This window comes from Pseudoliparis swirei, chromosome 15 (assembly GCF_029220125.1).
Source record: "Pseudoliparis swirei isolate HS2019 ecotype Mariana Trench chromosome 15, NWPU_hadal_v1, whole genome shotgun sequence".
Taxonomy (NCBI): domain Eukaryota; kingdom Metazoa; phylum Chordata; class Actinopteri; order Perciformes; family Liparidae; genus Pseudoliparis; species Pseudoliparis swirei.
In genome coordinates, this window is record NC_079402.1 from 10869349 (window position 1) to 10884951 (window position 15603).

At 44.0% G+C, this 15603-nt stretch overlaps 1 protein-coding gene across 1 annotated transcript; it reads left to right on the forward strand.

Moving 5' to 3' along the window:
* Positions 1–935: 935 nt before the first annotated feature.
* LOC130205684 (bone morphogenetic protein 1-like) lies at positions 936–7966 on the forward strand. The gene is made up of 14 exons (XM_056433181.1): positions 936–951; positions 1239–1349; positions 1443–1586; positions 1710–1827; positions 2619–2797; positions 2916–3021; positions 3990–4114; positions 4328–4443; positions 4781–4883; positions 4998–5114; positions 5281–5426; positions 5631–5826; positions 5916–6041; positions 7411–7966. The coding sequence occupies exons 1-14, from the start codon at positions 936–938 to the stop codon at positions 7572–7574; spliced, it is 1767 nt and encodes a 588-aa protein (XP_056289156.1). The 3' UTR covers positions 7575–7966.
* Positions 7967–15603: the final 7637 nt, after the last annotated feature.

A 15603-nucleotide genomic window follows, 5' to 3' on the forward strand; every position in this document is an offset into this window, starting at 1 on the left:
TATTATTATTTATATTTATGAATTAATATTCTTCTAACGTTACCCTGCTATGTGTTTGCGTCATAGAACACTGTAAATACGAATTAAACGTGAACAAAGTTTTATTTTACGTTTATGAAAAACATGTAAAACGATGCATTTCTTCAACTCTTCATTTGAAGGTATTTGCTCCGATGTGGAGGACGACACTCGAATATGAATATATATGAAGATGAAAACATTTCCCCGATGCTTGACCAATGCACTTTACTACAAACCAGTTGTGTACATTCGGAAACACGCAGCTATGCAGACATCACCTGAATGACATTTTTATGAAGCTCCAACAAGTCTTCTTTATGTGCTTAATGCTTTTTTTGCCATTGGAGTAGAAATGTCTGGCACCGTGTGATCACAACCCTGTAAAGTATTCAGTCCACGTCTTCCTTCTCAAAAGGGACACAGGAGCTGGACGGCCCTCAGCGTGTTTCGGTGTGTGTGCTCAGGAGTTGTGTTTGCTGATCAAACAGACGCATGGAGTCCTGCTCAGAGCTCTTTCCAGGACAGAGATATGCAATTACACACACAGAGAAGCACACAGTTAGTTTTGGATCCTGTTGGCAGGAGAGAAAAAAACAACAACTGAACTTTAAAAATCAAGTTTAGAAATAAGTTAATCTGGTTTTGTCTTTGTGGAGCAAATGATTTAACTCCAACAGCACGTTAGATGGAGAGTGTGACATGGTGAGCTAATGTGTGTAAAGTGTGGCTCCAGGTTTACAGTTTTCAGTGTTTTAACTTACAGAACACTTTCCTTGAAGACAGAGACTGACATATTAGGAAATTGATCTTTTGCAGAGAAGATCAATGTCCGTCTCATTAAATGCGAAGCGACAGACAGAAAATGGTTAGCTTAGCTTAACATAAAGACTGGACACAGGGGGTAAGCAGCGAGCATGGCTCTGCCCAAAGGTCAACAAAGGAAAACAACATAAAAAATCACCCAAAGCTCACTAATTTCCATTTCATTTTAATCTAATTTATTTCAGCTCTGCACGTAATGTAACTGCCGATAAAACCGCAGCATGTTAGATAACGTGTTAACTCGCGAGCTCTAGAGAAGCTGCGGGCGGTTTCCAGTCTTCAAACTAAACTAACCGCCTGCAGCTTCATATTAAAGCGTATTCATCGTACATCTTTACCATCATGTCATCTTTATGCATGTGTTGCCTATCTGTGTGTTCTTCTGTCTGCCCCAGCTGCCTTTATGGGAGACATCGCCCTTGATGAAGATGACCTCCGCATGTTCAAAGAAGCCCACAGCAGGGATGGTGCACAGCACCGCGTCCACATCAACCTCACAGACTCAGGTATCAAAGCAGGAATACGTTTATTAATCTATGAATAATTATGACTGAGTTTAAACGAAGGGACTTTTTATCTATTTTCTTTACAGTGAACAGTTCTTCTTCCTATTGAAAGCGTCAGGGACGAGAGAGCTGCAGGCAGACAGAGTCTCCGTCGCAGGAGGAGAGCCGCCACCTCCAGACCTGAGCGAGTGTGGCCGGATGGCATCATCCCGTATGTGATCAGTGGGAATTTCACTGGTGAGTTCTCACTGGAAACACTAAATCATTCATGCCTCCTCACAGGGGAGTTGTCTGCTATATGCAGCAACCATGTGTCCGTTGCCTTGTGTGGTGAAACTGTCAAACTCTTGTTCCTTTCAGGCAGTCAGAGAGCTATTTTCCGTCAGGCGATGCGCCACTGGGAGAAACACACTTGCGTAACATTCACTGAGAGGACGACTGAAGAAAGCTACATTGTGTTCACCTACCGACCTTGTGGGTGAGTTTGGAGCTCATTAACATTTCTTTATAATTTATTCAATTAACATCACAGGAAACCAAACTGTTGTGTTTGAGAAATCTCGATTGTTTTTGTTTGTGCAAAGCGTCGTTTCATTTCCATTCATTTTCACACTGAGCATTTTATCTCATTTCGGCTGATTTATTTTTTTGACCCACATTTTTATGGTTAAATTCACTCGCTGTTATTTTCAGCCACAGCCGGGAACTGTTTTTATCCAAAAAGCTCTAAAAACAACATGCCCAACCTGCCCAGCACCACAGTAGACAAACAACTAGCTGGTGATCAAAGTCGAAAATGTAGCAGTGAAATAGCCCAATTCGTCCCTCAGGAGATAGTAGAGAGCAAAATACAGCAAACTAACTAACTTTAACTTTAACTCCAAACCATCAGCTAGGCAGATATCTCCAAACGAAGGCTGGCGTTGCTCAGTGTGTGCCAGACGTACAAAAAAGCAACTGTTATCTAACATGTGTGTGCACACTGTGAGATGTTCAAGGTAACCAAACTCAAGCAAGTTTTAAGAGTCGGTTCATCGACTATCGAAGTATTTAAATGGAAGACGGCGGCTGCCTCGGACTGTAGGAACATTTTATCCAAGAGCCGAAAACTGTAAAACCTAAATTCTCCAAAGGTTCACAAAAATCAAAATGTACACGACTTATAATTAATAGTTTAAACGACTCGAATTTGGTGATATTTCCCTTAAATGTTCACGAGCAGCAAAGAATCATTGTTTGCTCGGAGCTGAACAGTGTCGCCCCCTGCAGGTGTTGCTCCTACGTGGGGAGGAGAGGTGGCGGCCCTCAGGCCATCTCCATCGGAAAGAACTGTGATAAGTTTGGCATTGTGGTTCATGAACTCGGCCACGTGATCGGCTTCTGGCACGAACACACACGCACGGACCGAGACGAGCATGTAAGCATCATCAGAGACAACATCCAACCAGGTACTGTTACTGTGTGTGTGTAGGTGTGTGTGCCTGTGTGTGTGTGTGTGTGTGCGTGCTCACAGACGCTCCAGATGTTTCTCCTTGCGTTTAGTCAGCTGATTCTGTGTGTGAATAGGACAGGAGTATAACTTCCTGAAGATGGAGCCGGGCGAGGTCGACTCTCTCGGGGAGGTGTACGACTTTGGCAGCATCATGCATTACGCAAGGAATACATTTTCCAGGTTGTCATTCTGGTGTTTTCTTACGCTTTTCTTTCCTAACGTTTCTGTTTATGCAACTGCAAGGATTTCACAGGTGTTCTCTGATTTCAGCTTGTTCCTGGTTCACATTAATCGGCCATTAAACGGCCTCACTGGGGTCAACTCTTGGCTCAAGAGCCAAACTGCTGAGCATTTGGTGATTCACTCTGGCCATTACCTTACATCTTACAATCAGTGATCAAACCACTTTACATTACTCAAGTTCACAGTTTGAATGGATGACATGTTTCCCATGGTTTATAGTCATTAGGCTTCCCTAACTGCCCCTAATATCATGCTGCATTAACAGCTGAGCTACAACGACCTGCAGTTGGTCCCTTCATTCAGCTGCTAAACAACTCCATAGGAAACCTCAGGGGATTTGATCCTTTTTTGTCACAGAAATGGTTTCACGCTAGTCTCCTTTTCTTTTTTTGTCTCGTGCATGTTGTTGCTTTTCTCTGTGCTTCGTTTTTTTTTTTTTTTTACCTCCATCGCTGCTTTGCCGGTCTGGGTCATGGAGGCAAGCCAAGCTAAATAAAGGCCTGGTAGTTCAGGCTTTGTTGAACAATTTGGGCTAGAGTGGCCTTTTTCTCTGGCATTCAGGAGCGGGCTCCACTGAGCTTGGCACCAGCGAAAGGCCCCATTCAGAGTGCTCTGTTTGCACATGCCTGTCATTCATGGGTGCATCACCATGGGAACGATTGCAAGAGCGAGCTCCAAACCCATGAGAGATTATCACGATCAATAAAGCATCAAGGTGTTGAATAGGAGAGTCAGACCATAAAAAAAAGTCTCTGGATGAACTTTAAAAAAACACAGATTCCTTGCACATCATTGTCGTTCGACGACGTTTCTCCTCAAGCTTTGTGTGATGTAGTAGATGTTTTGATATATATTTTTTAATATTCTCTGAGAATGAATTTATCACATTTGTGATCTGTCTGTAGAGGCATCTTCTTGGACACGATCTTGCCCCGTTATGATGTCAATGGAGTCCGGCCACCTATTGGACAGAGGACCCGGCTTAGCAAAGGCGACATTGCGCAAGCCCGCAAACTCTACAAGTGTGCAAGTAAGCTACATTAAATGTGTTGAAAATTTATAAATCCAAAAAACAACACCTTGATTGTAGACTTTTACTACCTATTAAAGCCAAATTAGATATGACGCATCATGACTGAATGTGCACTAACGCTCATGTAAACCGATCATTCTGGGACTTTAATGTTACTCCTCTGGTCCAGTGTGATATAACCATGTGTGTCATGGCGTGTGGTTGTTTAAGGGTGTGGGGACAGCCTGCAGGAAAGTGCTGGAAACTTCTCTTCTCCCGGTTATCCAAACGGCTACTCAGCCTACGCTCACTGCGTGTGGAGGATTTCTGTCACTCCTGGAGAGAAGGTGAGTGATGGTAAATAAGCGGAAACAATCCTTCAATAAGGACTCTTTAACTACAATTCATTACCAGCAGGGCTATGATGCATAGATATGTATTACAAATTAGGCCATTTATAGTAATAATTTTCAAAGTCAATGTGACAATTTAAGTTGTTTTATATGATGAATTACACCGAATCAATTAAATAATTCAGTTTTTAGTACGAGACTAGCTCACATTGTTCAAATCAAGAAGTAACACAACCAGGAAAACCCTGTGTCTGAACGGGATGGATGTTAAATCCATGTCCCTTTTTTTCTTGTGACGTTCTGCCCTCCTCGCGTGTCTTCTGTCTCTCAGATTGTTCTGAATTTTACATCCATGGACCTCTTCAGGAGCCACTTGTGTTGGTACGACCATGTGGAGGTCCGAGACGGGTTCGGGAGGAAAGCTCCTCTGAAAGGTCTTTAATGTGATCGACAACAGACCTCCTCTCCCTGTGCGGAGCGTCCTCCATTGACGTGATGCCGTGTCATTCCTGTGTCATGAAGTCTGGTCTTTTCATGTCCTATGGCAGGACGTTTTTGTGGAGACACACTTCCCGACCCAATCATCTCAACCGACAGCCGACTGTGGATTGAATTCAGAAGCAGCAGCAGCTGGCTGGGAAAAGGTTTCTCAGCTGTCTACGAAGGTACAACTTTAATAACGTGTGGATGTGAATATGCTCTTCACAGATGCTACATTCTCAGCTTTTTCATAGGTTCTACAATTTCATTTTAGATGTATAATATAGACAGCTGAATGTAAAACTAAAGATGGCTCTGGATGAAACAAATGCCTTCTCACCTCCTGTGCAGCCATCTGTGGGGGGGAGGTGAAGCGGGACAGCGGTCAGATCCAGTCCCCCAATTACCCCGATGACTACCAGTCCAACAAAGTGTGTGTGTGGAAAATCACAGTAGCAGAAGGTTTCGATGTTGGCCTCTCCTTTCAGTCGTTTGAGGTAAAATCGCTTTTATTTTGATTGTTAACAAAATGTTAAAATGACCAAAACTGGGAGAATGTTTCCCAAACCGCATATTCCCATATATTGGAACTTTATTTGAGTTACTTACTTACTTTGATTACAAATGCCCAGCACCTGGAAGGTGGGAAGACTCCACTTTCACCTGCTTTGCACACTTCATTGTCGTTACTTCTCCTGCAGATTGAGCGTCATGACAGCTGCGCCTACGACTACGTGGAGGTGAGGGACGGCGGCTCGGACAGCAGCCCGCTGCTCGGACATTTCTGCGGCTACGAGAAACCCGAAGACATCAAAAGCAGCTCCAACCAGCTCCGGCTGAAGTTTGTGTCTGACAGCTCGGTCAGCAAAGCTGGGTTTGCAGCCAGCTTTTTTAAAGGTCAGAAAAGCAACTTGGGGTTAGAAATGGTCATCAATGACAAGAACTTCTGGTTACATTTGTTTTATTTATGATTTTACATCTGCCAGAGATGGATGAGTGTTCCGGACCGAACAACGGCCACTGCGAGCAGCGCTGTCTGAACACACTGGGCAGCTACAGATGTGCATGTGACCCCGGATACGAGCTGGCTGCCGACAGACGCAGCTGTGAGAGTGAGTATAGAGCACGACTTCACTCCAGTCTTCACAGTGGAGCAGCCTCCTGTCACTGTGACATATGTACAATGCACCTTTTTTTAATCAAGGTATGTACTTTAATAGTTTTGGAAATACAATTATTCACTTCCTGGAGGAGAATAAATAGAGAAGGTCAATACCTCCTGGTATCTTTCTGTTACAGCCTCTAACCGGTTAGCTCAGCTTAAAGACTTGAAACAAGGCAACAACGGCTCTGTACACATGTAATTCATTTTAATGACCATCTTTGTGTTAAGCAAAGCAAACTAATGACAGTTGCCAGTTGTTTTCACCTCAGGTTATTCAGCCTCAGGCCCATTAAGCAGCTGAACGAGATCCAATCGGCAGGCTCTGAATTTGTTGAATTGAGTTCCTGCAAAAATAAGTGAACGTCAGACAGGCCTGAGATTTACAGCTGGGAAGTATTGACTTACACAATAAAGTCAAAGGGAGATAGATTCCAACTGAAAATCATAAATGTCATGACAGTTTTTCTGTTAATCTGATTGTAAAACATGAGCAAGTGCTCAAACAAACACTTTGGTATGAATATCTCGTCTTTTTTTGCACAGTTGAGACACAAATCCCTGGTTTTCCCTCCTCTACCACAAGAGGGCAGTACTCCCTCACTGCATCTTCCTTATGAGCCCGTCAGCCTATACCTGCAAACTCATGAGGGGTGAAAAAGGTGACAACGGGGTGGGGGGTGGGGGTCCTCTGCTCTGACTAAGTCAGTGCCCACAAACCCTTCTAATATAACATAATTGCACGGGTTTTCTAATCATCCATTAGTCTTCTAAGGCGATTAGCAAACACAATGTACCATTAGAACACTGGAGTGATAGTTGCTGTAAAAGGGCCTCTATACACCTATGGAGATATTTCATTAGAAACCAGACGTTTCCACCTAGAATAGTCATTTACCACATTAACAATGTAGAGAGTGTATTTCTGATTAATTTAATGTTATCTTTATTGAAAAAACTGCTTTTCTTTGAAAAATAAAGTCATTTCTAAGTGATCCCAAACTTTTGAACGGTAGTGTATATATATGTATATATATAGATATATATATATATCTATATATATGTATATTTATAAATATATATATATACATAGGCACGTGCACAGGTAGAGCCCTAGTGGTGCTCAAGCACGTGCCCCTTTGCCCTGGATGAGAAAAGTGCCCTTTCTGTATTCATGTAAAATACACATTATTGTGGTCGTCATGCTCCGGTTTATTTTTTCTGTTTTTTAGATGTGAGACGGGAGCTGTTCTTCCAGAAAGCCTGTCGGCCCAAAGATGAACGTTACGATTAAAGTCTCCGTTTGATTCCTTCTACAGGTTGGAACCGACATGCCACGTTCAACGAGTCCAGAAGGCTGAGCCCTGTGTCCGGCTGCTGGGAGGCGAGGAGCTTCCAGACGGTCTCTCCAGGAGCTGCTGGACGAGATGCCGGCTCATGTCTCCTGTCCTCAGCCTCCAGAGGACGTCATTCATGCTGCTGAGGTCCAGCGGCTGTGGAGACGTCCTCCTCCATGTTGTCTGTTCTTTGGTTTTGTTTCAATGTTCTCCATCCAGCTAGGAGTTTGGTATAAAAGCATCATTTCATATACTGCCGGGTTGTTACTTCCTCTCCTATTTTCTATTTTTGTCAATGAAAATCTTGTAAATATAAATGTATTGCTTTAGTTGGATTATTTAGAGTGACGATATATGTTGGTATTTGTTACTGATGGTTGCCAACTGACGACACGTTTTGCCATGTTGGATTTTTTGTACGATAAAATATCTTTGGTCATTTAAGCTACGTTTGGCAAAACACAAAACAAAAGTATAATCGTCTAATCGTTTATCCGTTATGAAGATGAAAAATGAGCACTGGCGTAAACTAACAATATATGAGACATTAATTATTAAGAATCAACACAATAAGTAAATATAAAAACTATAACATTGTAGTGCATAAGTCTCAACCATTAAAGTTGATTTATAACCCAATATGAACATCATAACAGTGTTTGCTGACCCAGTAGTTTTGAATAAAAAGACATTTAGATGTTGCTGTACATGTATTTATTAAAATCAGGAGATAATCTAAATACTGGACACAGTTAACATGAATGTACAGGATTCCATGTGACAAATGAAATATTATTATGTCTTGTTCCGGCTGAAGCGTCCATCTTCTTCACAGCTGCTTCCTGTGTGGGCGGGGCGGGCGGTGTCAGGGGGCTGGGTGGATGGGCAGGTCCTGATTGTACTTGTTCAGTGGTCAGCTGATGGTGACGGGTTGGTTGACGTCCTCCCTCAGCTGGGAGAGAGACAGAGGAGTCCTGCCCTGTGAGACACAAACACCAGACATGAATAAGTTTGAACTGAACTACACAACCTTTACATTGTTGTGTTGGATCTGGCCTCCAATGATGGGATCCTATGACTGATACTTCTGTCGTCTGAGTGAGGGATTACTTACTCACGCCCACTAAAAGAAAGACAACTGCCACGCCGCTCTTCATCTGGTCCTGTAGTCCTTCATCCTTCTAATGTGGTCCACCCTCGTCATCTTCGTCGTCGTTAAGGAGATCCTGGTAGACTCTTCTGTGTCACAGCAATCGATACCTAAATAAAAAAGTATAACCACGCCAACCAGCCTTCCCCCGCCAGGCGCGAGGGAAGGCTGTCTGGAACTTTATCAGTCCTGCCGGGGCAGTCGGGCTTCTCCTCTTCCTGCTCCTCCTGGTAGACTCTTCTGGTTTCTGGGGGACTGGGGCCAGAGCTGCTTCAGGATGTTCCACAGTAAATATAAACAACAAAAAGCACTCTTTAATGAGGCAAAACAGTTGCAAAATAAACAAGGTCCAAAAGGGGCAGGCAGAGGATCATCGGTCAGGGCAGGCAGGCAGGGTCGAAGCAGGCAGGATCAGGAACACGGACAGGACAGGAAAAGGACACGGAACCATAGACAACAATCGGACAGCAGACAAGGGAAAGACTGACACAATATATAGGGGGGAAACAGGTGTACGACATCAGACTAACGAGACAAGAGTGGCTGAGGGCAGGTGTAGGGAATTAAACAATTAAGACAGAGAAGACACAGGAGACAGGAGACAGGAGACATGGAACACAGGAGAAACGGTACAGGGTGTTACAGTACCCCCTTCTTAAGGGACGGATACCAGACGTCCCAAAGGATCAACAAAGGTGGGTGGAGGGGAGCCGGCGGAGGGACCAAGGGCATGGCAGAAGCAGTCTGGGGGGTGGGCCGGCGGGCGATCACCAGGCGAAAGGCGCGCCGGAGGGCGGGCCGGAGTACAGGGATGGGTAGCTGGGGTACCGGGCACAGGAGAGGCCGGGCTCTGGAGCCAGCTGGGATGTGACGGGACACTGGGAACCGGAAGCGGGCAAGGGGGGGACGGCGACGGGACAGTCTAGAGCGGGACGAGGGAAACGGCCGGGACGGCAGTGGAACACGACGAGCCGGGACACAGGGAACTACCACCGGGCGGGAAGGGGACGGAATAGGAACAGGAGGGACTAGAGCCGGCCGGGGCAAAGACGGGGCACTGGGACCGGCCTTGACGGAGATAGAGCCCGGAGAACTGGGGCCGGCCGGGACGGAGACGGGGCATGGAGAGGTCGGATCGGCCGGGACTGCAGCACGGCGGAGGCGGCAGTGGGAACCGGTGGCGACTGCGGCACCGAGGCGACAGCGGGAGCCGCCGGGACACAGGGAACGCCGGCGGCTGCCAGGGGGCAGTGGAGAACGGCCGGGGCGCCGACAGGCACGGCGAGGGCTGCTGGGGCTTGGGCTGGTAGCCAGACAGGGCTGGCGGCGCCGACCCATCAGGCGACCGCGAACCGCAGCCGGCCCGCACCGGCTCGCTTAGAGGAGCAGATCCCACAGCTGTACGGTCAAAGAATTCTGTTGGTCGTGGAGCTCCTTGTACTTCCCAGAGATTAACTACTCAATTCTTAAAAGACGCTCCTCTTGCGTCTGGAGAGCTGAGCGCACACTGTCCTCTGCTGAGCCAATCATGGTCCGATTGTTCTGTCACGGGGAGTGTGATGTGGTGAGGCTCAGGCGCAGAGAGACAGGCTGGACGAAATATAAATAACAAAAAGCACTCTTTAATGAGGCAAAACAGTTGCAAAATAAACAAGGTCCAAAAGGGGCAGGCAGAGGATCATCGGTCAGGGCAGGCAGGCAGGCAGGCAGGCAGGCAGGCAGGCAGGCAGGCAGGCAGGGTCGAAGCAGGCAGGATCAGGAAAACGGACAGGACGACAGGAAAAGGACACGGAACTAGAGACGACAATCAGACAGCAGACAAGGGAAAGACTGACAATATATAGGGGGGGAAACAGGTGTACGACATCAGACTAACGAGACAAGAGTGGCTGAGGGCAGGTGCAGGGAATTAAACAATTAAGACAGAGAAGACACAGGAGATATAGGAGACACGGAACACAGGAGAAACAGAACAGGGTGTTACATGGACAAGTATTACTTACCTGATAACTTACCTGCGGCCCGGTCGGCGCCGGCGCTGTCGGAGCCTCATTCGCATGAGTCGGCAGAGTCGGAGTCGGATGAGTCTCAGCTGGACCTCGTCTGGGGATAAAAAGCTCAAGACACACAACGAATCCACATACGCATCGACAAACCGATAGTGTGCACCGTTACCTTCCCCGACAAACCTGATGACCACAGGGGGGCCAGGAGCTCCAACGTAGTCGCCACCAGCTGGAGGGAAACATTTAAGGATTCGTCATGCCATGAAATATTTCAGGATTACATTGAGCAATAACAGATTCAGATTCCAGCTGCTAATCAATCAGTTAGCAGGTCAATGTACAACCGTTTAGACTCGTGAGCGACACCTTCCAGACTAAACAATGATTCATATCTTCTCACTTTCCCTCTATATAATCTTTTAATTGTGCCGTGCTCTGAACTTACCACCGTAGTCGATTCCCAGGGCTGCCGCCGGGGGGGAGGGCGGAGGCGGCGGCGGTGGAGCTCCAACGAAGTCGCCACCAGCTGCAGGGAAACATTCAAACAGGATTCTTCATTCAATAAAATAGTTCTGGATTACATTGAGCAATAATAGTTTCAGATTCCAGCTGCTAATCTATCAGTTAGCAGGTCAATATACAACTGTTTAGACTCGTGAGCCACACCTTCCAGACTAAACAATGTTTCATATCTTCTCACTTTCCCCTTTATAAACCTTTAATTGTACGACAGGAGGGTTAATTGTAAAATAAATAGTTCATGGGATAGTATTAAGTAAAAGGGGCAGATGTTTGTTGAATAAGTGACGTTTCAGTCAAACAGTCAAAACAAACCAACTCATTCTCACAATCAGATGTGTCTCTAACACACCTGGTGCGATGACGTCACACTGACGCATGATTCTATTTCAGTATTAAGAATATCTTTTTTCAGAAATGTCAAGGTAAAATATGTCATATTTGATAGCCTCTAAATAAAATAACACTGTTTTAAATCCCCTACACTAATAGTTAACACATACCACAGATATCCAGCGACTTTTAAGACATTCCGGTCCTCAAATAATCATTTTACACGGAGAAACCTCCACCACATCTGTATTTTTCAAACAGGCCCCTTGACATTGTGAACTGTTCAACTATAAACTCAAAAGGTTTCACTGATTTCTCAACTGAGAACGTTTAAAATGGTTTTAAGGTAAGAATCAATAACAAAAATGCTAAATATAAATATAAAACTTACCTCCGCGCAGCGCGTACGCGTGCTCCTCCATTCTCCGGCTTCTCGGAGGTCCGCGGAAGAGGAAGTCAGGAGCTAGAACGAGATTCAAGGATAACTTTCAGCTAGCGGTCAACAGCTCGAGGAGTTAGCCTCACAGCTCCGGTCAACCAGAGGGTTCAAGCTCAAACGTTTTGGACCGATAGCTCTGAGTTAAGGGCCCCAAAAACAGGTCCATGCGAACTTTATGGTATACGGCTACAGATCTCACTCATTATTCTCCACTTCACGAGGTGCGTCTCAGAGCGCGAGGACGAGATGCTGGAGGCAGCGCGCGCTCGTGCACCCCCATCAGTTAACTCTACTTAACAAACAAAGAACCGCGACAACGAGCACAGAGCATTTAATGTTAAATAAATCACTTTCATATGATAAAGTAAAAGGAGCAGACGTGTGTACAATAAGGCCCGTTTCAACAGTCACAACAGAGCAGCTCAGGGTCACGCGCAGCTCAGGTCAGGCGGCCCGCGCGTTCCCGATGGTTACCATGGTGCCGAGTTTATGCATTTTACAGAGTACATTTGAGAATTCTATAGAAATGGTAAAGGCGCCATCTTTTTTCTGTAATTTCAAAGTTAAATTTCGACATTTTGATGCCTTAAAACCAAAATAAAAGGGGTTTCGAGGCGTTGCACTAATTGTCAACACATTCCGCACATCTCCTGACATTTTCAAGACATTCTGCACCTCAAATCTCATTTTACACGACGAATCATCGACTGAGTCACTTTTCACAAAATATGTTTTCCCAAAATGTCCTGTCAACATTATAAACGTTAAAACTCAAAAGGTTTCACTGATTTCTAAACTGAGAACACTTTTATGGATTCAAGGGGATACGTTAACAATAAAAAAGCAAAATTAAATGTAGAAATGGTCTTACCTTATGGTCCAAATCACAGCCCGGTCGCTTCAGCAGGGGCTCGTTCTCGGTTCTCGGTCTCTCGTAGTCCGGATCTCGTGTAGTTCTGTAAGACAACAAGTTTTGTTTCCAACAAAAAGACGCAAGCAGTGCAAAAGTCTCAGAGTTTCCTTCACAGGTCTGGGTTCACAGGAGGGTTCACAGGTGAGGTCCGCTCGTGTCAAAGTCCAAAGTGCAAAGGGCAGAATCAGAACGTCCGCGGCCTTAAATACCCTCGGTCCGGTTTCCATGGCATTGACGCACGTGCGTGCGTGCGTGCGATTGAGCAATACAGAGAGGCATTATTTATTTCCCCCATATTTTTTAAATATATATTTGATTCATACGAGTTATTATTATTTTATTTTTTATTATTCGTAGTAGTATTATTCTAAGTATTATTATAATAATATTATTATTACTCAGTTATCTGTTGCTATTCAGTAGCTGTATGAGCTGTAAAGCCAAACTGTATGCTAGATGAAATATATTATATTATATATTATAATCTTATTATTTCAGAAGGACCATAGTTAAAACAAATGTCACCATTTGATGCACTGCACCAGATTGTACTTGGCAGATGGATGAGAAATAGATGACGCGGGCTTGCAGGTGTATGGTCTTCCGACTAAACTTTTATTTATTTATACTTACTAACATTTATTTGACAGCTATACGTTTCCCCTCTCAACTTCTTGAAACTGTTAGAGAGGTCAAATGATTACTTTCCATTACCTTTTTCGTAAAGTCTTCAGTCCATTTGTTCTTCTTCTTTAAACAAATAATATATTCTTTTATTTGGAAATATTAACAGGTTCATAACACAGTAAACATTAACTGATACTTCCATTGTTTATCATCCTTTTGTTGAAATATCAGATAACAAACCCACTCCCCCACCCCTCCCACTGTATACACTAGAGTACAGGACATTAAATACATAAACAATACATACAAAGAGGTCACCTCATTTCGCCGACCCAGACGTATACACACACACACACACACACACACACACACACACACACACACACACACACACACACACACACACACACACACACACATCTGGAACATCTACACCTGCACAGAGTCAATACCCAGTATCACACAAGTACAATATATCCAGAAATTAAATGACAACATGAGTTGTTCTTCTTCTTTGAGTTCGGGCAACCTATTATACCACATGACTTGGGGAATAGACACAACTGAACATCAGAAATAGGATATTGTAAATCGACAACTGGCACATGTCCGGCTCAAGATTTATTTCCCAGGGACGTAGACACATTTTTTCTTCATTAATCAGTATTTAAGAATAACACTTACTCTCTCTGTCATCAATTCCCCCCAAATGTGTTTAGATATCTGTCGGGGCATTTATTTGAGTTCTTGTGAGAATTTTGCCTCGACATGCTTCGCGGCGCTCATGTCTTCAGCTCTCACGACACAATGTGTTTCAGGTGTTTCGTAACAACCAATTACTTGCTCACTTCAAGTTACAGCGATCAATAGAAAAATCATTTTGCCAATGGGTGCCCTTTTTTTTGGTTTGAGCACCTGCCCCCTAAAATGTCTGTGCACGTGCCTGTATATATATATATATATGTGTGATGTATACACATGTACATACATAAATACATGGTGAACTAATCTTACATCAGGTTGTTCAGCTGTAGTAAGACGACATTGAAGGCCTAGGTAGAAAATGCACGGCCCGCCACTGGAATATATTAATATATATATACATATATATATGTATATATATATATATATATTTAGTGTAGAATGTATTTATGTGCTCGGTATATTTTTGTTGAGTGTGGCAGCTGTCCCCAATCTGGCCTCGGCTGCTGATATAAAAGGGCAGCAGAGCTGGAGGTAGAGGGCAAGTGAGCAGAGGCGCAGTGTTGCGGTCTGCGGTCTGCGGTCTGCTGTGCGTTGTGTGCTGACAAATAAAATATGTCGTTCAACGAAACCTCTTGGTGCCTGGCTGATCCTTGGAGCTTTTGGGGGAAACCCACGGGTAGCGGCGCGAGACCTGCTACATTGAGTTTACTCAGTTTTTAATGTATGTTTACACAAAAGGAAACAGGCATTTAAGTGTTAATACTTTTTGACGGAAGTAGTTCCTCCAAATGTCACGAGACGCTGACGTAAAGTAAACTGATGAAAGAATTCAACATTTGTGTGCAATAAAACATAAGAATGGTTTGACCATGTTAATAGGTCAGTCAGATTTTAGTATTAATATATCTTTCAGTTTCAAATAAAAGAAAAGCTGTTGAAATGGGATTTCCTCAGAAATGTATTTATATTTTCTTACATATAATCAATAGTGCAACATATTTACATTGCATTTCAGTGTTACCAATGTCCATTAAGAACATGTTTTAATATGAAAATCATTTAATTTGGTCTTCAAAGGATTCACAATATGTTACATAGTAGAAATAGTTGCCGAATCCATAATTCATAGACAAATAATGACAAGTTTGACCAACTCCTATCAGCTAGTGATGCCTAGATCTCCAGTTTCCTATGATGTTTGTCTTAATGTGTGGATCCTCAGTGCTGATATGTGTAATATAGTTCAGTCATGATGTTGATTTGTCCCTGGTGGCCTCTGTGCTGCCTGATTTCAGGGTCTCAGTGATGTTCCTTTATGAATTGAAGAAATTGAATGACCAAATTATCCTTGAAGGTTTGAGGTCAAAAGTTCATCCGAGGTTCTATTGAGTTTCACGCAAAGATGAATATATTATTATTATTATAGATTAAACACATCACGAATACGATGTTCTACCATAAAATACAGTAGTTATTTCTCAGC

Coding starts and splice junctions, on each gene's coding strand:
- LOC130205684 (XM_056433181.1), top strand. Junction 3,022..3,989: donor GCAAGGAATACATTTTCCAG/GTTGTCATTCTG, acceptor ATCTGTCTGTAG/AGGCATCTTCTTGGACACGA. Junction 5,827..5,915: donor TGCAGCCAGCTTTTTTAAAG/GTCAGAAAAGCA, acceptor TACATCTGCCAG/AGATGGATGAGTGTTCCGGA.